Source organism: Bos indicus x Bos taurus, chromosome 4, assembly GCF_003369695.1.
Source record: "Bos indicus x Bos taurus breed Angus x Brahman F1 hybrid chromosome 4, Bos_hybrid_MaternalHap_v2.0, whole genome shotgun sequence".
NCBI classification, from domain to species: domain Eukaryota; kingdom Metazoa; phylum Chordata; class Mammalia; order Artiodactyla; family Bovidae; genus Bos; species Bos indicus x Bos taurus.
In genome coordinates this window covers 70,977,176-71,002,513 of record NC_040079.1, presented here as the reverse complement: position 1 = coordinate 71,002,513, position 25,338 = coordinate 70,977,176, and the positions used below count along the sequence as shown (strand labels likewise).

At 39.8% G+C, this 25,338-nt stretch overlaps 1 protein-coding gene across 1 annotated transcript in view; it reads left to right on the top strand.

The window, feature by feature from the left end:
- Positions 1-25,338, top strand: part of SLC26A4 (solute carrier family 26 member 4) — a 60,596-nt gene that overhangs the window by 18,513 nt on the left and 16,745 nt on the right. The window contains exons 6-13 of the mRNA XM_027539657.1: positions 1,319-1,471; positions 1,576-1,658; positions 5,133-5,280; positions 7,350-7,463; positions 14,233-14,310; positions 14,452-14,547; positions 15,906-16,012; positions 18,029-18,098. Of these exons, the coding sequence (XP_027395458.1) occupies positions 1,319-1,471; positions 1,576-1,658; positions 5,133-5,280; positions 7,350-7,463; positions 14,233-14,310; positions 14,452-14,547; positions 15,906-16,012; positions 18,029-18,098 (849 nt within the window). The remainder of the gene's footprint in view (positions 1-1,318; positions 1,472-1,575; positions 1,659-5,132; positions 5,281-7,349; positions 7,464-14,232; positions 14,311-14,451; positions 14,548-15,905; positions 16,013-18,028; positions 18,099-25,338) is intronic.

Here is a 25,338-nt window from a genome sequence, read left to right as displayed (position 1 = left end):
CTACTGGAAAAACCATAGCCTTGACTAGATGGACCTTTGTTGACAAAGTAAAGTCTCTGCTTTTTAATATGCTGTCTAGGTTGGGCATAACTTTCCTTCCAAGGAGCAAGTGTCTTTTAATTTCATGGCTGCAATCACCATCTGCAGTGATTTTGGAGCTCCAAAAAGTAAAGTCAGCCACTGTTTCCCCATCTATTTGCCATGAAGTGATGGGACCAGATGCCATGATCTTAGTTTTCTGAATGTTGGGCTTTAAGACAACTTTTTCACTCTCCTTTTTCACTTTCATCAAGAGGCTCTTTAGTTCCTCTTCACTTTCTGCCATAAGGGTGCTATCATCTGCATATCTGACTTTATTGGTATTTCTCCCAGCAATCTTGGTTCCAGCTTGTGCTTCTTCCAGCCCAGCGTTTCTCATGATGTACTCTGCATATAAGTTAAATAAGCACTGTTACAGCCTTGATGTACTCCTTTCCAAATTTGGAACCAGTCTGTTGTTCCATGTCCAGTTCTAACTGTTGCTTCCTGACCTGCATACAAATTTCTCAAGAGGCAGGTCAGGTGGTCTGGTATTCCCATCTCTTGAAGAATTATCCACAGTTTATTGTGATCCACACAGTCAAAGGCTTTGGCATAGTCAATAAAGCAGAAATAGATGTTTTTCTGGAACTCTCTTGCTTTTTTTTTTTGAAAGAGTTAGTTTTATTTAAATGATCATAGTTCAAGTTTGAACTAAGTACCAAATTAATTTCCAAAAATTTCTACTTGACCTATATATCAATTCAATAGCTTTTCTTTGCCATAAAGAATGGATGAATCCATATGTATCTACATATGAAGAATTTTAGGAATTTTTATTAACATCTGTATCATTCATGTTTAGTGAAAGTTTAACCTAAAATATTGGTTAACCAGGACTTTTGATTTCTGTTTTTAATCTCAATAATACATATCAACATGATGAAAATTAGGTCACTTAGTAGCACCTGTAAAGCTACTTAAGGTATAAAATTTCAAAGCTTTTCTGCAAGCAAAAGACAGTATATGATGATATACTTTCTTTTAAAAGATATCATTTTTATTGTAAAAAATACAGATAAGCTAAAATAAGAAAGCAGAAATCACCCATACTTTTGCCACTCGAAGTTAACCATCATTACCAACTTGGTATTTACATTGCAAGGGTTGGAAGTTAATGGTGTCTGTATTAACAAACACAAATTAAAATTTTTTTAATTTTACATGAAATTCTTAAGTGCTCTTTGATTATGATGTGATTTTTAATACAGGAGGTATATGAAATTATTTTTTTTTACAGACACTGATTGAGATTTTTCAAAATATTAGTAACACTAATCTTGCTGATTTCATTGCTGGATTACTCACCATTATCATCTGTATGGCAGTTAAGGAATTAAATGATCGATTTAAACACAAAATCCCAGTCCCTATTCCTATAGAGGTGATTGTGGTAAGTAGAATGTATAATTAGAAAATTCAGCATTAATTAGCTTTGTAAGAAAGGAACTGTTCAAACAAATGAACTTTTTTAAAACCTTTTTTGTTTTATTTCAGACAATAGCAGCTACTGCCATTTCGTATGGAGTTGACCTGGAAAAAAAGTATAATGCTGGCATTGTTAAATCCATCCCAAGTGGGTGAGTATGGAGTTCCTCTTAGGCATTAATAATACATTGTCAGTACCTCCTATTTAAATGAAACAAGCTTCATTTCACTGGTGATCCTTCAATAGTCTCATGTGTATGATCTTAAAGAAATATCCCATTTGTGCAAACTATCAGGTAAAGATCAAGTCATTTGTTTAAAAGCAGCACTATATGCTCTCTCTTTTTCTTTACATTCTTAAAACATGGCAGGACATGCACGGTTAACTCCAGACTCCTGATTTAAACTCACATATACAATTACAGTATAAGCAGAATCATGGTGTGTAACGCTTATTGTACTGAGAACAATCTGCTTAAAGAAAAAGGGAGATCTGGCCTAAATTCTCTTCCATATAATCAGCTTAGGATAATAATTATATCATTTGTTCCTATAAATAAAGTGCATGATCTTTTGGTTTGATATTTTGATAGTCTGGTGAATTAAAAGAGTAAGGAACTAAGAGTCTTTGTCCTCTGTCATCATCCATTTCTGTGGCCCTGGGGCAGAGGGGGGTTCTCCTATAGTGTAAGTGTTAGCTGTTCAGTTGTGTCTGACTCTTTGTGACCCCGTGATTGTAGTCCACCAGGCTCCTCTGTCCATAGAGGTCTCCAGGCAAGAATACTGGAATGGGTTGCCATTCCCTTCTCCAGGAGATCTTCCTGATCTGGGGATCAAACCCAGGCCTCCTCCACTGCAGGCTGATTCTTTACCATCTGAGCCAGCAACACAAAGATAATAACAAACCACTGAAATCTCAGCTTCAGCTTCTTGTAAAACACCAGTGAGATCCTTCATAAAGTGCAGAGTGGACCAAGGGCCCTACATCATAATTTGATCATATGACAGTGAAAAAGAAACGCAAATGTTTATTAGATTTGTAACATTAACTTACAGCATTCATGACTAGACTTGCTATTAGATGACAAGTAAGTACCGGTTTCCCTTCCATTGAATAGTAGCTGAGGGACCTATAACACTCTGTGTTTTTCATGCTCTTAATTGAAATTCCTCAGCCCAGCCCAGCCCCGGGGCTTATTCCACGGGGAACTGCTGCCATGACATTAGATTAATTGTATGATTTCTTCTAATCTATTTAAAAAAAAGAAAGAAAAGTTACAACTGGCTACATGGGGCTTAATTTATGTATCATCCATTCCAGTGTTTCACAAATTCACTTTTTTCTATGAATCACAGGAGGTCTTGTTAACACAAATTCCTTCCTGGTTCTCATCCTGAACCTAATTAATATTTTTCAAAGGAGCTTCATATGATTCTAATGATTAGGTAAGTTTGGGAAACTTTACGTTAGAGGATCAACATTTTGATAGTGAATCCTAATGCTGGTATAAATTTAGTAATAAAAAGATGCAGTGTGGCTCCTTGAGTTCCAGTGTTTTCACCCTAACAACTAGATTATTTGAGTAGTTACAAGCAGCTACATTAAAAATATATTTTATAGATCCACGTTGTCAGGTTTCCTAAGGTGTAACTCTTAGAGGAGGTCCATGGCAAATGCCCTGTCCCCTAAGTCCAGGTTCTATTACTAGATTTTGGGCACTCCTTTTTGCTGCCACAAGTGATCCTTTCTGGCCCTATCAAGAGATTTCCTGGATACTCTCCTGCTGAAAATGGATCTCAAGCCTCTTACTGTTGCGTTAGTCAAGTTGAATGCTCTGACAGACCACCTGTTATGATTGGTCGGTCTGCCTCACCTGCCTGGCCCCCGGGATATATATATATATAAGCTCTTCCACAAGGGTAATGATCTCACTTGTCTTGTTCAGCTTTTTGATACCCCAGAAATAAGTATAACAACATTAACAAAAACTGAAAAAGAAAGCATGATGTGGAGAGATTGGAAAAGGTCAAGGAAAGGAGCGTGAGATGAGAAGGGTGAAATAAAGAGGAACAAAAGAGTGATTGTGGAACTTAACCTTCCAGTGGTTAAGAACCCTCACTTTCAATGCAGGGGCATGGGTGCTGTGCCTGGTCAGGAAACTAAGATGCCACATGCTGTGTGGCGCAACCAAAACAAAACAAAATATAGATTGTGCGTGCCCACCTCTTCATCTCCTCCCCATGTCAATCCCCCAAGAAGGGAGTAAAAGCACAGCCATTACTGGCAGTTTTCTTTAATCCCATTGAAAGTCAATGCCATATGTCAATATTGCTCAGTGTCCAATGACACCGTCCCCCAAACCATAACCACTTGCCCTACTCCCCTACTGCCTTTCTTGGCCAAATATACAATTTCTCCAAGTGTGGTCAGCTTCTGAGCATCCCACTGGGATTCACCCAAACCAGGGCCCCCTATTCTCCCACTAACTCTTTTTCTTAACCAGCAGGCTCTAAGAGGGCAAATCAGATCTGGCTACTCAGGAAATCATCTAATATCTAACATTCACACTCAGACCTACTAAGTACTTCACTCTTCTGGGCCTCAGTTCCCTAATCAACAAAAAGAGAAAGGTAGATTAAACAATTTCTAGGATATTAGATTTAGGATAATACTTTGGATAATATTAAGATATTAGCAGGTTCTAGATTTCTATGGCTTTCTATAAGAACCTTATTTCTACATTACCACTTCCAACTATAGGGGAAAAAGTGTAGTTTCCTATGAAAGGAGCTTCAGGTGTTAGGTAGGTCAGGGAGATTATTATTTTTTTTTTTTTTTTCGGCCAGAGAACTGGCCATACAGATAATCATCAAGATGCGGCATAAGAAAGGAATCCTCTCTGATTTTCATACTTGGGGATGATTGCATACTTATAAACTTGTAAATTTATTTCTTTATATGGTTGGTGAGTAGCTTTGGTTTTGTCAAATAGTAAGTGTTTGATCCTACAACTATAGTGACTATGGAGCATTCTGATAACCATATACATTTAATCTTTTGGGGGTACTCAAGAAGATTTTCAGTATCATGGCTCTTCAATAAGGATTTTCCACTTCTCTGTTTCAGCATCTTACATTCTTTGTCTCTGTAACAGACCTGACCCACTTCTTATACAGGGTAAATCTCATTTAACGGCTAGGATATCATTTAAAGATATCCTAGATATCAAAGACCTTTGATATTAAAGACATCAAAGACCTCTAAGATGAAATTGTAAGGAGAAACACTAATGTGTGAGATGGTGCAGCATAGGATTATATGGTATTAAAAAATCAGTAATGACAGGTTTCTTCTTGTCAGAGTGTAGATAAGGCAGCACCTAGTCTCTCAAATAGGGAACAAAGGAATCAGCCAGTGAGATAGCACCTACTTCTGACTGAACATTGTAAAAGCAGGTGCTACCACTTATCCATCTTATGTACCTCTTGTTCTCTTGGGTTAAATTCTTTCATGTCTGGGTTGATGTAGATCAACCCAACCCACGGCTGGGTTGACGTAGCATTTGGTGAGGTGGGGGAAGAGCATTGTAGTCAAATAGTCACAGCATTTTTCATTTAAAAACTAGGTTTTTGCCTCCGGCAATGCCATCTGTGAGCCTGTTTCCTGAGATGCTGACTGCATCGTTTTCCATCTCTGTGGTCGCTTACGCCATTGCGGTGTCTGTAGGAAAAGTGTACGCCATCAGGCATGATTACACCATCGATGGGAACCAGGTATGGTCACCCTTTTGCTGAACTGGTTTGTAGGACTGCGAATAAGAAGAAAATATGGGAAAGAATTTGTTGTCTGTTAAAGAAGGGATTGGTTTCTCCCAACCATCTTTACTGAGTTGGTTTCTCTCCTGCGTGTGCTAATTTGAAGTTATTTTGAAACATGCATGCTGTATCACTTCATTTTTAAAATATATTTTGTTGTTTATATATCCATATTTTATTATATATCTGGAAGATAAGAATGTAAAAAAAAAACATAAGCATGATACACCATTATATTTTTAGAAATACTAGCTATAATTCCATAATATCATCTAATATCCAGTCAGTTTTTAGGTAGATAACCACAATATCATTATCACAACTAAAAAAATGAATAATAATTCTTTAATAACATCAACTATCTAGCCAGTTTTTAGGTTGTCTTGGACGGAGGAGCCTGGTGGACCACAGTCCATGGGGTCGCAAAGAGTCGGACAGGACTAAGCAACTTCACTTTCACTTTTCACTTTCATGCATTGGAGAAGGAAATGGTAACCCACTCCAGAGTTCTTGCCTGGAGAATCCCAGGGAAGGCGGAGCCTCGTGGGCTGCCCTCTATGGGGTCGCACAGAGTCGGACACGACTGAAGCGACTTAGCAGCAGCAGTAGCAGCAAGTTTTTTGAACAGTTGATTTGTTTGGCTAGGTATCCAAAAAAGCTCCATGTGTTATATTAGCTAGATACATCTCTTTTTTTATTTTACATTTTTAAAAGATTTATTTTTTTAATTGCAGTATAGTTGATGTCCTATATTATATAAGTTTCAGGTGTGCAACATAGCAATTCACAAGCTTTAAAGGTTATACTCCATTTATGGTTCTTAGAAAATAATTGGCTATATTCCCTGTGCATCACTTTACCTTTTAAGAAAAAAGTCAAAGTAATCCTAATTTTTAAAAAGTTAATTCATAAAAGTTAATTTAAAAAGTTAGATCATAACATTTAAGCTTAACATATTAGGAGCAAGTTGGAATAAGAATTCTTCATGTAATCTAGTAATTAAAAAATTTTTTTTTCTTGGTAATTTTTTTAAAGGCAGCTATAATATGGCAAAAGATTGCCACAAACATCAATGATAATAGTTGTGACCACTTTAAACTGAGGTAGTTCATTGTGCAATTAATTACAGGTTTCCCCATATCCAAAAGTAGAGAGTTCCTATGAAAATCTTGAGCTGAAATGGCAGTCAAGTGAAGAAGCAGTTACCTTAAGACACATCTTGCAAACAGATGCACAAAATACACTGAGGTGAACAGGTGCTCACACAGTTCAGAGCAATGGTGGCTCCGTGCTGAGATGCTGAGTGTAGCTTCCCAGGAAGGAGCTTGGTGCTGCCACTCTCTCTGCTTGGGGAGCATGCTGCCTTTATAAGGGGTTGCTGCAAAAACAAACTTTTCGCCCTTTTTCATAATAGCAAAAATTCTCTTGAGATTTCTTTGAGTTAGCAAAAACAAGTAACTAACTTAAATAGATCTTTTATAAAAGCCAAGTGTAAACCAAACTTTTGAAAAGCAGGGGATACCAGTAACAGATACAAGATGGGTTTTGTATCTGATCCATTCCAGCGTGATCCATTACCACGCTGATTTTCCACTGCTTGCGAATCTGCAAGTCTTGTTTGTGTCCATAAACACAGCATAGCAATTACAGCAATTAAACGATTAGTCATCAGAATAATCATTCTCCAAGTCATAATATACTTCCTAGCAAACATCCAACCTCAGAAAAAATATTTTATGTGAGAGTTACAGATAGGCCACTCACCAGGAAGTAAGATAAAGCATTTCAGCAAAAGATAAGTCAATCTTCAGAACAGTTGAGAGCAGTGAAGCCTCTCTTAGGCTTTGTGGAGCCCAGATTCCACATGTTTTTCAAGGTCTCCAAGCACCTTTAATGGTAAGAATTAAACTGGGACTCCCAGGCAGGCTGGGCTTGGGAGTTTGCTTTCTTAATGCTCTTTGCTTGACAAGAGTCTTCCAAAGATTTGATTTGTAGCATCACTACCATTCATTCTCTCTCTCTCTTAGGAATTCATCGCCTTCGGAATCAGCAACATCTTCTCTGGATTATTCTCTTGCTTTGTGGCTACCACTGCCCTGTCCCGCACCGCTGTCCAGGAGAGTACTGGGGGAAAGACACAGGTACGGGGTGGCGATGTGGTAATACCCATCTGCTGCTGCTGCTGCTAAGTCGCTTAGGTCATGCCCAACTCTGTGCGACCCCATAGACGGCAGCCCACCAGGCTCTTCTGTCCCTGGGATTCTCCAGGCAAGAACACTAGAGTGGGTTGCCATTGCCTTCTACAATGCATGAAAGTGAAAAGTGAAAGCTAGAATGATGTAAAGAATGAGTCAGGGGAATGGTGGCTCAGAAAGGCTTGCACAAGAACTCAGGACAATTAGCCTTTGAAAAAAGTAAAACTTGCACATCCCATTCTGATTCCACTTGGGACCTCTCCATCTCTGTAACGATGATCTACCCCCTCCCTGTAAACCTCTCTTTATAGTTTTATGATGCAGTAAGTCTCAAACCTTTTTGTGTCGTTGCCCAGCTGGCAGATAGATCCACTTACTTGCTTTTGCAGGGATGATAACAGTTGATAACGAAGGTGCACATTTTTTTCTATTTGTTATCTGGGAATAGAGAAGGCCTAGTAAGATCTCTTTGTGGCTTAATGAGTTATTCTGTCTTCAAGAAAATGAAAAGCTGTCTATTTACATTTCCTTTACCAAGGATCGGGGGCTTCCTCCAGAGGCCTTGCATCTGACAGAACCACAGTTTGCTAGCTAAGCATATGTCTGTTACACACTTTGTAATTTCTTCCTGAGAAAAACTTTTGTTCTTGAAGTTCTGAATGTGGGTTTGATCTTGCCTTTAACTGTGATTTTAAGTTGTGGCCTTCCCCCAAACCAGCATCCCAGTTAATCTCTGAAAAACTCCTCCTTCCCTAGGCCAGATAGTTCAGGATCTGTACTCAGGCCATCCTTTTCAGAGGACATGAGTCAGCTATGCCAAACCGAATGGATGGGGGTGAGGGGCAGGCTCAGGGATTGTGTTTCTGTTAGGCCTGGGGAGGCTTCTCCTCCCAACACAGAAAGAACTATTATTTAAGAGTAAATAGTACTTTGAGACTATAAGGAGCAACAATCCAAAGTAAATAGTTTAACACACACTATCTACACACAGTCTTCAAATAGGACTTTTTTTCCAGGTAGAGACACAAATAAATATAAAAAAGAGAGTAACTGAGAAAATGAATGACTCCAACAGTGAGTGGCTCAGGGAGAGTTTGATTTGTCCCCAAGGTGCCCAGGATGCTCCTTTCCCATTCATAACAGATCTTTCTGACAGAGTCAGAGGAATTGGCCTTCTCCAATTTCTTGGCTCCTGATGAACAAACATTTACTTTTAATTTTCAGAATTACCCTATTTAAAGTCAAGTTTCCTTCTCCATTTTTCTGAAGACATTTCTAGCTCTGAGAGAGCAAATAAAACAATACAGCCTCAAACAGGAAGCATAACCAGAGATCTGTGGTCAAGGGGAAAGTCAAGGGGAAGGTTGGAGGTGATTGCCAAAGCTGCTCCTGTGTTCAGGGGCAGCTGTTAGCAGTGAAGTTTTCTGTGGCTTCCACTGGACATGGAGACCTGACAAGCTCCCCAAGGCACATGGCTATAAGTGGGTGCAGGCAGATCCCCAAGAGCTGATGTTCACTGTCTGCTAACTCCAGGCTCAAATGGGGACAGCCCTCTCCCCCTTCCCTTCCCCCCACGAATGCCCATGCAAAGTGATCCCTTGGCAGAAGGTTTGGGGATAATAGCATTCTGGTAAGCTAATACCCCCTGCCACACACTGGCATGTATTATATTTAGGAATGAAGGATGCCAGGATTTCATACTGAAGAATGAAACAAGCACAGAAATCACTTGGTATTTAATTACTGAAATGTATACTAAATTCTGGGGTTAAAAGTCTAAGTGTCTGGACTAAAATCCAGGAACTAATGACCAACTAAACTGGCAAGTCTTCCCTTGTTCTTTGACTTTTCCTGCATTTTTCGTGTTGGGGCCTCAGTTTCAGTATCTATGCAATGGGGGGTAATCATTGTATCCACCTCACAGGGACACTGTATAGATTAAATAAGCAACTGTTTATAAAATTCTGGCACATACATGTTGACTGTTGATTGTTCCAGTCATTAAGTTCTCAAGGTAAGAATAATGCCTTAGTACCTATGACACATACATTGTACCTGACACATAAGAAACATATTTGCTGAATGAATGGATGGAATCATGAGTGTCAGTGGATATCAACTAATTTCAGCACATCTATAGATACTCAACATTGCAACCTGTGCTTTCTCTCATCCCCATCTGACTCCTAATGATTCATGAAAAAATAATTCTGATGACAAACTATTCTCTAGCCCTGGTTATCTTCTCACTTAACAGAAAATTAATTGTCTAGCAACTGAATCTGCTCATAGATACAAAATATACAGCATTTCTTGTCAAATAAGTAATTTTCCCGTATAAATTAAGTACAGGTAGTGGGTCCCCTTGTAGATTTAAAAAATAGTAACCAAAATTAGTCTTGGTCCCCATCAGTTCAGTTCAGTCGCTCAGTTGTGTCTGACTCTTTGCGACCCCATGAATCGCAGCACACCAAGCCTCCCTGTCCATCACCAACTCCCGGAGTTCACTCAAACTCACGTCCATCGAGTCAGTGATGCCATCCAGCCATCTCATCCTCTGTCGTCCCCTTCTCCTCCTGCCCCCAATCCCTCCCAGCATCAGAGTCTTTTCCAATGAGTCAACTCTTCGCATGAGGTGGACAAAGTATTGGAGTTTCAGCTTTAGCATCAGTCCTTTCAATGAACACCCAGGACTGATCTCTTTTAGAATGGACTGGTTGGATCTCCTTGCAGTCCAAGGAACTCTCAAGAGTCTTTTCCAACACCACAGTTCAAAAGTATCAATTCTTCAGTGCTCAGCTTTCTTCACAGTCCAACTCTAACATGCATACATGACCACTGGAAAAACCAGAGCCTTGACTAGATGGACCTTTGTTGGCAAAGTAAAGTCTCTGCTTTTTAATATGCTATCTAGGTTGGTCATAACTTTCCTTCCATGGAGTAAGAGTCTTAATTTCATGGCTGCAATCACCATCTGCAATGATTTTGGAGCCTAAAATGATAGTCTGACACTGTTTCCACTGCTTCCCCATCTACTTGCCATGAAGTGATGGGACCAGATGCCATGATCTTAGTTTTCTGAATGTTGAGCCTCAGCCAAGTTTTCACTCTCCTTTTTCACCTTCATCAAGAAGCTTTTTAGTTCTTCTTTGCTTTCTGCCATAAGGGTGGTGTCATCTGCATATCTGAGGTTATTGATATTTCTCCTGGCAGTCTTGATTCCGGCTTGTGCTTCTTCCAGCCCAGCGTTTCTCATGATGTACTCTGCATAGAAGTTAAATAAGCAGGGTGACAATATACAGCCTTGACGTACTCCTTTTCCTATTTGGAACCAGTCTGTTGTTCCGTATCCAGTTCTAACTGTTGCTTCCTGGCCTGCATATAGGTTTCTCAGTAGGCAGGTCAGGTGGTCTGGTATTCCCATCTCTTGAAGAATTATCCACAGTTTATTGTGATCCACATAGTCAAAGTCTTTGGCATAGTCAATAAAACAGAAATAGATGTTTTTCTGGAACTCTCTTGCTTTTTTGATGATCCAGTGGATGTTGGCAATTTGGTCTCTGGTTCCTCTGCCTTTTCTAAAACCAGCTTGAACATCTGGAAGCTCACGGTTCACGTATTGCTGAAGCCTGGCTTGGAAAATTTTGAGCATTACTTTACTAGCGTGTGAGATGAGTGCAATTGTGCGGTGGTTTGAGCATTCTTTGGCATTGTCTTTCTTTGGGATTGGAATGAAAACTGACCTTTTCCATTCCTATGGCCACTGCTGAGTTTTCCAAATTTGCTGGCACATTGAGTGCAGCACTTTCACAGCATCATCATTTAGGCTTTGAAATGGCTCAACTGGAATTCCATCACCTCCACTAGCTTTGTTCGCAGTGATGCTTGCTAAGGCCCACTTGACTTCACATTCCAGGATGTCTGTCTCTAGGTGAGTGATCACACCATCGTGATTATCTGGGTCATGAAGATCTTTTTTGTACAGTTCTTCTGTGTATTCTTGCCACGTCTTCTTAATATCTTCTGTTAGGTCCATACCATTTCTGTCCTTTATCGAGCCCATGTTTGTATGAAATGTTCCCTTGGTATCTCTAATTTTCTTGAAGAGATCTCTAGTCTTTCCCATTCCGTTGTTTTCCTCTATTTCTTTGCATTGATCACTGAGGAAGACTTTCTTATCTCCCCTTGCTATTCTTTGAAACTCTGCATTCAGATGCTTATATCTGTCCTTTTCTCCTTTGCTTTTCAGTTCTCTTTCTTTTCACAGCTATTTGTAAGGTCTCCTCAGACAGCCATTTGGCTTTTTTGCATTTCTTTTTCTTGGGGATGGTCTTGATCCCTGTCTTCTGTACAATGTCACGAACCTCCATCCATAGTTCATCAGGCACTCTGTCTATCAGATCTAATCCCTTAAATCTATTTCTCACTTCCACTGTATAATCATAAGGGATTTGATTTAGGTCATACCTGAATGGTCTAATGGTTTTCCCTACTTTCTTCAATTTAAGTCTAAATTTGGCAATAAGGAGTTCATGATCTGAGCCACAGTCAGCTCCCGGTCTTGTTTTTGCTGACTGTATAGAGCTTCTCCATCTTTGGCTGCAAAGAATATAATCAATCAGATTTCAGTGTTGACCATCTGGTGATGTCCATGTGTAGAGTATTCTCTTGTGTTGTTGAAAAAGGGTATTTGCTATGACCAGTGTGTTCTCTTGGCAAAAATCTATTAGCCTTTGCCCTGCTTCATTCCGTACTCCAAGGCCAAATTTGCCTATTACTACAGGTGTTTCTTGACTTCCTACTTTTGCATTCCAGTCCCCTATAATGAAAACAACATCTTTTTTGGGTATTAGTTCTAAAAGGTCTTGTAGGTCTTCATAGAACCGTTCAACTTCAGCTTCTTCATCGTTACTGGTTGGGGCATAGGCTTGGATTACCATGATATTGAATGGTTTGCCTTGGAAACGAACAGAGATCATTCTGTCATTTTTGAGATTGCATCCAAGTACTGCATTTCGGACTCTTTTTTTTTTTTAAACTTTACATAATTGTATTAGTTTTGTCAAATATCAAAATGAATCCGCCATAGGTATATATGTGTTCCCCATCCTGAACCCTCCTCCCTCCTCCCTCCCCATACCATCCCTCTGGGTCATCCCAGTGCTCTAGCCCCAAGCATCCAGTATCGTGCATCGAACCTGGACTGGCATTTCGTTTCATACATGATATTTTACATGTTTCAATGCCATTCTCCCAAATCTTCCCACCCTCTCCCTCTCCCACAGAGTCCATAAGACTGTTCTATACATCAGTGTCTCTTTTGCTGTCTCAAATACAGGGTTATTGTTACCATCTTTCTAAATTCCATATATATGCGTTAGTATACTGTATTGGTGTTTTTCTTTCTGGCTTACTTCACTCTGTATAATAGGCTCCAGTTTCATCCACCTCATTAGAACTGATTCAAATGTTTTCTTTTTAATGGCTGAGTAATACTCCATTGTGTATATGTACCACAGCTTTCTTATCCATTCATCTGCTGATGGACATCTAGGTTGCTTCCATGTCCTGGCTATTATAAACAGTGCTGCGATGAACATTGGGGTACACGTGTCTCTTTCCCTTCTGGTTTCCTCAGTGTGTATGCCCAGCAGTGGGATTGCTGGATCATAAGGCAGTTCTATTTCCAGTTTTTTAAGGCACCTCCACACTGTTCTCCATAGTGGCTGTACTAGTTTGCATTCCCACCAACAGTGTAAGAGGGTTCCCTTTTCTCCACACCCTCTCCAGCATTTATTATTTGTAGACTTTTGGATCTCAGTCATTCTGACTGGTGTGAAATGGTACCTCATAGTGGTTTTGATTTGCATTTCTCTGATGAGTAATGTTGAGCATCTTTTCATGTGCTTGTTAGCCATCTGTATGTCTTCTTTGGAGAAATGTCTATTTAGTTCTTTGGCCCATTTTTTGATTGGGTCATTTATTTTTTTGGAGTTGAGCTGCAGGAGTTGCTTGTATATTTTTGAGATTAGTTGTTTGTCAGTTGCTTCATTTGCTATTATTTTCTCCCATTCTGAAGGCTGTCTTTTCACCTTGCTAATAGTTTCCTTTGATGTGCAGAAGCTTTTAAGTTTAATTAGGTCCCATTTGTTTATTTTTGCTTTTATGGTCCTACCTCTCAACAGACTCATGTGGTGTTTTTTAATCTGCAGTACTGGTGAATTTATTTTCTCTGAGATTATCATGGCAACCGTGCCTGCAAAGCGTTATTAGAATAGTTATCAGGTTGCCTATTCAATAATGGGGAAGAATCAATTATGTGCTATGAGAAGTTATTTCCCAAGAATGCATCAAGGATCTGTTGTCCAGGAACAAGGATGGGCTGGGTTTCCTGGAATGACAAATGACTGATGATTGACCTCTTAAATTGACACCAAAAAAATAGAGGTCTGTTATGTATCCAAGTGCAATCAAGCCAAACTGGCCTTACTCTAGCAGACCTAGCCCCGAAATTTTCTTTTTCTCTGCCATAGCTACTAAACGTATTTGGTTTTAGCAAATAATTCTTATTTCTTTCAACAGGACTGAGCAGAAGGAGGGAGGTGGGGGAGCATTGTGTGCCCATGAACAGGCTCTTGCACACATGCGTGCAGCAAGCACACATTCAGAGTGAGAAGCACAGACCCAGACTATGGGAGATGTGTGTGTCTTTCAGGTTGCCGGCATCATCTCGGCTGGGGTTGTGATGATCGCCATCGTTGCCCTGGGGAAGCTGCTGGAACCCCTGCAGAAGGTATAACCTTGCTTCTCGCCACACCAATTGCTTACTTTCCCTTTCCTGCTCTGCTACCCAAGAAATAGCAGGGGATTTAAAAGTCACCAAATGGCAAACCATTCCACTAAATAACCCGGATTTCCCCATCTCTCCTGGCAGTCAGTCTTGGCAGCTGTTGTAATTGCCAACCTGAAGGGGATGTTTATGCAGGTGTGTGACGTTCCTCATCTTTGGAGGCAGAATAAGACTGATGCTGTAAGTTGCTTGCCATCCTTTTTTCTGAAATAGGAATTACTTATGTGCTTCTTGCCATATTATTATGTCCCCTTATCTCCTGAGTCTTACTTGCATTTTGGGAAGCAGAGCAGAAATTAGAATTTTGTGGATAAGCCAAAACTGTGAAGTCTTCCACATGAGCTACAACTTGTGAAGGTCCTATATCTCTGGGAAGATCCATTTTGTACAAGAATCCCATATGAGCTCCTTCATATACCGCTGGCCTTCCAAAGCCAAAGAACAACAACAACAACAAAAAACCCTCTAATCTAGAAGGACAAATAAAACAAAACATGAAGCAGAAACAAAATGCAAAACCCCATGTCGATTATAATTTTGATTAAAGTAATCTTTACAACTCTTCTGAGGAATTGTAAAAACAAAAAAGAAGAAGCAGCAGCAGCTAAACCCTTCAGAATTTTGCTGTAATTTAAACCAGAACAGATAAAAAGAATGGGAAAAAATTCCGTATCTGTCTATATGGAAAGATCTCCAAGACAAATTGTTAAGTAAAAAGAGACTGGTCCAAATTGAAGAGTGTGTATAACACCCTAAAAGAAAGGAAAATAATCTATGTTTTGCATTGGTATTTGCTTGTATTTGCAAAAAAAAAAAAATGCTGGTGAAAAATATGCACATGTGTACACATACACACACACACACACAGAAATAAAAGAGGATGTAAGAGAGAAAAGAGGATGGGAATGAATGGAGAAAGGAGAGGGTTGCAACCAAGAGTTTTCACTGCACACTTTTTTGGTCGCCCATGTTGCTTGTGGGATCTTAGTTCCCCGACCAGAATTCAAACCTGAACCCCCCACAGTGGGTATGTGGTGTCTTAACCGCTGGACCTCCAGGAAAGTGCCTCTGCTTAATACCAATTTCATTTTGAACTATGTTAATATATATCAGGGCTTCCCTGGTGGCTCTGTGGTAAAGAATCTGCCTGCCAATGCAGGAAACGGGGGTTTGATCCCTGGGTGGTGAAGATCCCCTGGAGGAGGAAATGGCAACCCACTCTAGTATTCTTGCCAGGGGAATTCCATGGACAGAGGAACCTGGCGGGCTACAGTCCACGGGGTTGCAAAGAGTTGGACATGACTCAGTAACTAAAACAATAATATATCACCTATTCAAAAATTAAATCTAAAAATATTTTAATGGGACAGTTGGCCTGTATTGGGAAGTCCAATTTCCACTTAAAGTATGTAAAGATGTCAGAATATTTTACAAAGCTGTGATTTGTTCGTGGACAATTGATCTTATTATTTTTACAGGTAGTCACCCACTTCATGGTACCTGATGAATTAGCATTTTTCATTTTCATGTTTTCCTAGGCTATCTGGGTATTTACATGCATGGCATCCATCATTCTGGGACTGGACCTCGGTTTACTAGCTGGCCTTGTGTTTGGATTTCTCACTGTGGTCCTAAGAGTTCAATTGTGAGTAATATAAGATCCAAGTTATTGATAAACAGGACAACACACCCTGAAATTTCTTATACAATTTTGATAAGTATAATAAAACTACTCCCTTTCACAGTAGTTACTATTTATTAGTGCTTCTACAAGTTAAACATTATCATAATTAGTCTTTAAAAAAATGTGAATATGTTTTATTATTCTCATTTGATAGGTAAGATAATTGAAACTCAGTAGGTTAAGAACCTTCCCTAAGATCACACAGCCAGTATGTTGCAGAGCCAGCATTTCAAAGATGTATCCCACCCCAAAATCTATGCACTTACTCACAGGCTTTACTGCTATGTTCACCTCCAAGTCATGGTAAGTCTAAAAGATACATGAGCAGCAAAAGACTGAGGTTGCTGTGTAGTTTCTTTTTAAAATGAGATGAAGTCTAAGAGGCACTGGGGACCCAAGTCTTGGTCCCAGACAGCTGCTAAATATATTATGGCTCATTTTCTTTTGAAGCTAGTAACCCAGAAGTTATGTAATAACCCAGAATAGGAGACTTTAAGTTAGTTGATTGTAGCCAAAATTCATTCAAATCTGCCAAATAAGGTATGTACCTAATAAGCCATACCAATAATGCAAAATAGATATAATCAGGTCATCTAGAGAGTGAAAGCAGCAGAGACACAGTTCAGAGTAATGGAAAACAATCTGTGAGGCATCTTGGAGGTGTGTTTGTTTTGTTGGGACTCTTGAGAGGCCTTCGGTAGGTACCTTTCTATGTCTCTGGCATTTTCTGAACAGAGAGTTGAAGAAAGCTTTTCTTGAAGCCTCTGCTATCTTCCCAGACTTCTGGCTCCTTCTTGGCCTGCACTTGGGCCATGAAGGAATGAAAAACCTTGGTAAACCTAACACAGATGTCTACAGCTTAGCCTAGGTCCACCTTTCCTGTTCCACCAAGCAATTCTCCTTGCCTCCCCTGGCATGTTGGAGCCTACCCAAAGGTGTGTGTTTACCATCTCAGCACCCTTAAGTGGTTGCCCAGGGGCCTGAAAGACTTCTCAAGCTCCCAAAGCACACAGTTTTCTTCTGGGAAACACCCCAGAAACTCTCCTTGGAAGATGATGTCTTCTGAGCTCTGGATGCCTCCGTATTTACTGTAACTTGTGTGTGATTGAGGGGGAGAAGGGTTTTTAGAGACAGACTACACAGTTTCTGAGCTTTAAGTTAAAAATCAGCATGGCACACTAAGCCAAGGAGAAATGGGTGAAACACTTTACCTGCAGATTTGGTAATGAGGCTTTGAGCCAACCAAAGGCAGTATCCTCCCCAGGATTTAATTTCCAGTAATTATAAGCCTGGTCCAGAGAGCACATTGCTGAGAGCACCCCAAACAGGCATTCTTTGTTCAGGCGTAGTATTTAGCATATGTCCCTAGTCACAGCTGAGGAATCCTGGAATTTATGTGATTGCATCAGGAACAGGAAATCAGCAATCTGGTCCTCCCAGGTTCCTATTTCTATGAAATGAGACTAATTGGATCACTGCAGACTTTCCATACTTCATCAGAAAGTTGCTGTAACTCACAAGGTAGTTCTAGGCACTGTTCCAGACCATGAAGACCCACAGGTTAAAGATAGAGGCTGTGCTTCTCTTCCCTCCAGAGCCTTTTTGAACTTCTCTAAACCTCAGTTTACTCACCCTTAAAAATGAGGATAATACTGTTAACCATTCAGGGCTCAAATAAGATTTAACATGTGTGAAAGCTCTTTGCTTATCCTATAAAGTGCCACACATATGAAAGTACGATGCTCATTACTTCTTGCAGGCATTGGAAAAGAGGCACACTTCCTTTTTTACCCCCAGGCTTGCACAAATACCAGCTGTTCACTTCAGAGTTAGCTACCAGAAAATGTCATCTGCAATAAAGACAGAGTCCCAAGACATCCAAATTATGGGCTCTTTAGATTCTGTCATTTCTTCTAACGTTTTATTCCAAAATATGCCTGTTCCAAAAAATCCTGACCTTAATTTTTCTTCTTTTAGTCCATCTTGGAACAGCCTTGGAAGTATCCCTAGCACAGACATCTACAAAAGCACCAAGAATTACAAAAATGTAAGTGCCCTTGGGAGACACTGGCTGGACTTGGGTTTGCTAAGCTGGATTTTCAGAGGTTGCATATTTCTCTTCTAGTGTGTTAGGGATAAGGTAGCCAAAAAGGGAGGCTACTTCTTTTGGGAAAGCCCATAAGTATACTGGGCATACTAGGAAAACTTTTGTCCCAGTGTGCCTTCTGATATCCAACCCTTTGCGACCCCATGGACTGTAGCCCGCTAGGCTCCTCTGTCCATAGGGATTCTCCAGGCAAGAATACTGGAGTGGGTTTCCATGCCCTCCTCCAGGGGATCTTCCCAACCCAGGGGTTGAACCCAGGTCTCCCTCATTGCAGGCAGATTCCTTAGTGTCTGAGCCACCAGTGAAGCCCTCTGAGCCACCATGGAAGCTCTCTGATATGAATTTTGTTCATGCTAGTTAAGATGTCATTTTAATGTCAAACCATTGTAAGAGGTATTTTTTTAAAAACAGGCAGTTCAATTATTTCCAAAAGTTGAATCAAAATTCTATTTCTCTGAGGGAATGAGGTCAAAAGACATAAACTTCCAGGTATAAAATAAGCCACGGGGATGCAATATACAGTATGGTGACCAAAGTTAATAATACTATATAGCATATCTCAAAATTGCTAAGAGAATAGATCTTAAAAAGTCCTTATCACACAAAAAATTTTGTAATTACATATTGTGACAGATGTTAACTAGACTTATAGTGGTGATCATTTTGCAATATATACAAATAGGTTGTATATAATATGTACAATGTGAACATATGAAACTAATATGTCAATTATAACTTTAAAAAGACAGAGCCTCAGAGACATCTAGGACAAAATACAATATATCTACATACGAGTAACAGCAGTCCCAAAAAAGGAGAAGAGAAAGAAAAAAGATAAAATATTTGAATAAGTATCAAAATGTTCCCAAATTAGAAGAAAAATATGTACAAATCCAGAATGCCCACTGAACCCAGTTAATGTACACATAAAAACCCATACCAAGAAATATTAGTGATAGGGCTGAAAGCCATGGCATAAAAAAAATTTTTAAGCAGCAAGAGGAAAAAAATTTCTATTTCTCTATGTTATCATTATCCTCTATGAAATTGTCTGAAATCCCTGTGAAATCATGTTCTCTGTCACAAAGAACCTTATTTGACATCTGTATCCTTGGCATTGGAAGAAATAATATATAATACAGAAAATCAAAAATGAAGAAACTGAACATTCCATTGATGGGCTTATATTCGCTGCAAAAAAAAAAAAGATTGCTTAATGATCAGAGGCAACAAAGATGAAAAAGCAGAGAAAGAAATTTTAAAGGGGTAGTCCAAGATGGATTCTGAAGCAGGAAGATTCTGAACTCCCCTTCCCCTAAGTACACACCCAATCTACAGCTACTTACTAGCAACAAGAAAACATATAAAAGTCAAAATCTCATTGGTAAAGGCAAATATAGTAAAGGTAGATTAGCCAGACATATATTTAGAAACAAAGCCCAACAAATAACTGTAAAATTTCTATGGAATCACAAAAAACCCTGAGTAGCGAAAGCAATCTTAAGAAAGAACTAAGCGGGAGACATCATGCTCCCTGATTTCAAGTTCTGCTACAAAGCTATTGTCATATACTCTGGTTTCTCTTCAGATCATATTAATATTTCCCCTTTCTACTCCAAAGTTATTATAATCAAAACAGTATGTATGTATTAGCATCAAAATACATATAGATCAATGGAATATAATAGAAAAACCAGAAATAAATTCACAGATACATAGACAGCTTATAACAAGAATATACAATGGAAAAAGATAGTCTCTTCAATCAGTGATATTCAGTTCAGTCAGTTCAGTTGCTCAGTCATGTCCGACTCTTTGTGACCCCATGGACTGTAGTTCACCAGGCCTCCCTGTCCATCATCAACTCCCGGAGTTTACTCAAACTCATGTCCATTGAGTCGGTGATGCCATCCAATCATCTCACCCTCTGTCGTCCCCTTCTCCTCCTGCCTTCAATCTTTCCCAGCATCAGGGTCTTTTCAAATGAGTCAGCTCTTTTCATCAGGTGGCCAAAGTATTAGAGTTTCAGCTTCAACATCAGTCCTTCAATGAACATTCAGGACTGATGTCCTTTAGGATGGACTGGTTGGATCTCCTTGCAGTCCAAGGGACCCTCAAGAGTCTTCTCCAACACCACAGTTCAAAAGCATCAATTCTTTGGCACTCAGCTCTCTTTATAGTCCAGCTCTCACATCTATACATGACTACTGGAAAAACCATAGCTTTGACTAGACAGACCTTTGTGTTTTTGTTTTTTTTTTTAATTTTATTTTATTTTTAAACTCCACAATATTGTACTAGCTTTGCCAAACATCGAGATGAATCCGCCACAGGCACACCCGCGCTCCCCATCCTGAACCCCCCTCCCTCCCCCCTCCCCATACCCTCCCTCTGGGTCATCCCAGTGCACCAGCCCCAAGCATCCAGCATCGTGCATCGAACCTGGACTGGCGACTCGTTTCATACACGATATTATACCTGTTTCACTGCTATTCTCCCAAATCTCCCCACCCTCTCCCTCTCCCACAGAGTCCACAAGACTGATCTATACATCAGTGTCTCTTTTGCTGTCTCACATACAGGGTTATTGTTACCATCTTTCTAAATTCCATATATATGCGTTAGTATACTGTATTGGTGTTTTTCTTTCTGGCTTACTTCACTCTGTATAATAGGTTCCAGTTTCATCCATCTCATTAGAACTGATTCAAATGTATTCTTTTTAATGGCTGAATAATACTCCATTGTGTATATGTACCACAGCTTTCTTATCCATTCATCTGCTGATGGGCATCTAGGTTGCTTCCATGTCCTGGCTATTATAAACAGTGCTGCGATGAACATTGGGGTACACATGTCTCTTTCCCTTCTGGTTTCCTCAGTGTGTGGGATTTCCCCAGCAGTGGGATTGCTGGATCATAAGGCAGTTCTATTTCCAGTTTTTTAAGGAATCTCCACACTGTTCTCCATAGTGGCTGTACTAGTTTGCATTCCCACCAACAGTGTAAGAGGGTTCCCTTTTCTCCACACCCTCTCCAGCATTTATTACTTGTAGACTTTTGGATCGCAGCCATTCTGACTGGCATGAAATGGTACCTCATAGTGGTTTTGATTTGCATTTCTCTGATAATGAGTGATGTTGAGTATCTTTTCATGTGTTTGTTAGCCATCTGTATGTCTTCTTTGGAGAAATGTCTATTTAGTTCTTTGGCCCATTTTTTGATTGGGTCATTTATTTTTCTGGAGTTGAGCTGTAGGAGTTGCTTGTATATTTTTGAGATTAGTTGTTTGTCAGTTGCTTCATTTGCTATTATTTTCTCCCATTCTGAAGGCTGTCTTTTCACCTTGCTTATAGTTTCCTTTGTTGTGCAGAAGCTTTTAAGTTTAATTAGGTCCCATTTGTTTATTTTTGCTTTATTTTCCAATATTCTGGGAGGTGGGTCATAGAGGATCCTGCTGTGATGTATGTCAGAGAGTGTTTTGCCTATGTTCTCCTCTAGAAGTTTTATAATTTCTGGTCTTATGTTGAGATCTTTAATCCATTTTGAGTTTATTTTTGTGTATAGTGTTAGAAAGTGGTCCAGTTTCATTCTTTTGCAAGTGGTTGACCAGTTTTCCCAGCACCACTTGTTAAAGAGATTGTCTTTAATCCATTGTATATTTTTGCCTCCTTTGTCAAAGATAAGGTGTCCATATGTGTGTGGATTTATCTCTGGGCTTTCTATTTTGTTCCATTGATCAATATTTCTGTCTTTGTGCCAGTACCATACTGTCTTGATAACTGTGGCTTTGTAATAGAGCCTGAAGTCAGGTAGGTTGAGTCCTCCAATTCCATTCTTCTTTCTCAAGATAGCTTTGGCTATTCAAGGTTTTTTGTATTTCCATACAAATTATGAAATTATTTGTTCTAGCTCTGTAGACAGACCTTTGTTGGCAAAGTAATGTCTCTGCTTTTTAATATCCTGTCTAGGTTTGTCGTAACTTTTCTTTCAAGGAGTAAGCGTCTTTTTATTTCACGGCTGCAGTCACCGTCCGCAGTGATTTTGGAGCCCCAAAAAATAAAGTCTCCAGCTGTTTCTGCTGTTTCCCCATCTATTTGCCATGAAGTGATGGAACTGGATGCCATGATCTTTGTCTTCTGAATGTTGAGCTTTAAGCCAACTTTTTCACTCTCCTCTTTCACTTTCATCAAGAGGCTCTTTAGTTCTTCACTTTCTGCCATAAGGGTGGTGTCATCTGCACATCTGAGGTTATTGATATTTCTCCCAGCAATCTTGATTCTAGCTTGTGCTTCTTCCAGCCAAGCATTTTTCATGATGTATTCTGCATATAAGTTAAATAAGCAGGGTGACAATATACAGCCTTGATGTACTTCTTTTCCTATTTGGAACCAGTCTGTTGTTCCATGTCCAGTTCTAACCATTCCTTCCTGACCTGCATACAGATTTCTCAAGAGGCAGGTCAAGTGGGCTGGTATTCCTCTTTCAGAATTTTCCACAGTTTATTGTGATCCACACAGTCAAAGGCTTTGGCGTAGTCAATAAAACAGAAATAGATGTTTTTCTGGATCTCTCTTGCATTTTCAATGATCCAGTGGATGTTGGCAATTTGATCTCTGGTTCCTCTGCCTTTTCTAAATCCAGCTTGGACATCTGGAAGTTCACGGTTCACGTATTGCTGAAGCCTGGCTTGGAGAATTTTGAGCATTACTTTGTTAGTGTGTGAGATGAATGCAATTGTGTGGTAGTTTGAGCATTCTTTGGCATTGCCTTTCTCTGGAATTGGAATGAAAACTGACCTTTTTCAGTCCTGTGGCCACTGCTGTGTTTTCCAAATTTGCTGGCATATTGAATGCAGCACTTTCACAGCATCATCTTTTAGGCTTTGAAATGGCTCAACTGGAATTCCATCACCTCCACTAGCTTTGTTCGTAGTGATGCTTGCTAAGGCCCACTTGACTTCACATTCCAGGATGTCTGGCTCTAGGTGAGTGATCACACCATCGTGATTATCTGAGTCATGAAGATCTTTTTTGTACAATTCTTCTGTGTATTTTTGCCACATCTTCTTAATATCTTCTGCTTCTGTTAGGTCCATACCATTTCTGTCCTTTATTGAGCCCATGTTTGTATGAAATGTTCCCTTGGTATCTCTAATTTTCTTGAAGAGATCTCTAGTGTTTCCCATTCTACTGTTTTCCTCTATTTCTTTGCACTGATACCTGAGGAAGGCTGTCTTATCTCTCCTTGCTATTCTTTGAAACTCTGCATTCAAATGGGTATATCTTTCCTTTTCTCCTTTGCTTTTGGCTTCTCTTATTTTCACAGGCTTTTCTATTCTATTTGAAGCCTATTCTAAAGAAAAGGCTTTTCTTCTTTTCTATTTATAAGGTCTCCTCAGACAACCATTTTGCTTTTTTGCATTTCTTTTTCTTGGGGATGGTTTTCTTGGTTAGAAAACTAACCAATCTAATCACATGGACCACAACTTTGTCTAACTCAGTGAAACTATGAGCTATGCCATGTAAGGTCACCCAAGATGGACGAGTCATGGTGGAAAGTTCTGACAAAAATGTGGTCCACTGGAGAAGGGAATGGCAAACCACTTCTGTATTCCTGCCTTGAGAACCCCATGAACAGTATGAAAAGGCAAAAATATAGGACATGGAAAGATGAACTCCCCAAGTTGGTAGGTGCCCACTATGCTGCTGGAGATCAGTGGAGAAATAACTCAAGAAAGAATGAAGGGATGGAGCCAAAGAAAAAACAACACCCAGTTGTGGATGTGACTGGTGATGGAGCAAAGTCCAATGCTGTAAAGAGCAATGTTGCATAGGAACCTGGAATGTTAGATCCATGAATCAAGGCAAATTGGAAGTGATCAAACAGGAGACAGCAAGAGTGAACACTGACATTTTAGGAATCAGTGAACTAAAATGGACTGGAATGGATAAATTTAACTCAGATGACCATTATATCTACTATTGCGGGCAAGAATCCCTTAGAATAAATGGAGTATACAGGCTTCCCTGTCCATCGCCAACTCCCAGAGTTTACTCAAACTCATGTCTGTTGAATCAGTGATGCCATCCAGCCATCTCATCCTCGGTCATCCATCCCATTTTCCTCCTGCCTTCAATCTTTCCCAGCATCGGGGTCTTTTCCAAGGAGTCAGTTCTTTGCATCAGATGGCCAAAGTATTGGAGTTTCAGCTTCAGCATCAGTCCTTCCAATGAATATTCAGGACTGATTTCTTTAGGATGGACTGGTTGGATCTCCTTGCAGTCCAAGGGACCCTCAAGAGTCTTCTCCAACACCACAATTCAAAAACATCAATTCTTCAGTGCTCAGCTTTCTTGATAGTCCAACTCTCACATCCATACATGACCACTGGAAAAACCATAGCTTTGACTAGATGGACCTTTGTTGGCAAAGTAATGTCTCTGCTTTTGAATATGCTGTCTCGGTTGGTCATAACTTTCCTTCCAAGGAGCAAGCATCTTTTAATTTCATGGCTGCAGTCACCATCTGCAGTGATTTTGGAGCCCCTCAAAATAAAGTCAGCCACTGTTTCCACTGTTTCCCCATCTACTTGCCATGAAGTGATGGGACCAGATGCCATGATCTTAGTTTTCTGAATGTTGAGCCTCAGCCAAGTTTTCACTCTCCTTTTTCACCTTCATCAAGAAGCTTTTTAGTTCTTCTTTGCTTTCTGCCATAAGGGTGGTGTCATCTGCACATCTGAGGTTATTGATATTTCTCCTGGCAGTCTTGATTCCGGCTTGTGCTTCTTCCAGCCCAGCGTTTCTCATGATGTACTCAGCATATAAGTTAAATAAGCAGGGTGACAATATACAGCCTAGACGTACTCCTTTTCCTATTTGGAACCAGTCTAACTGTTGTCCAGTTCTAACTGTTGCTTCCTGACCTGCATAGAGACTTCTCAAGAGGCAGGTCAGGTGGTCTGGTATTCCCATCTCTTTAAGAATTTTCCAGAGTTTGTTGTGGTTCACACAGTCAAAGGCTTTGGCACAGTCAATAAAGCAGAAGTCAGTGATGTTAGAGATACTGAACAGCCATATGCAAAAGAATGAACCTGGACTACTATCTTGTATAATATACAAAAATGAACTCAAAATGGATTAAAGACTTGAATATAAGACCTGAAACCATAAAACTAG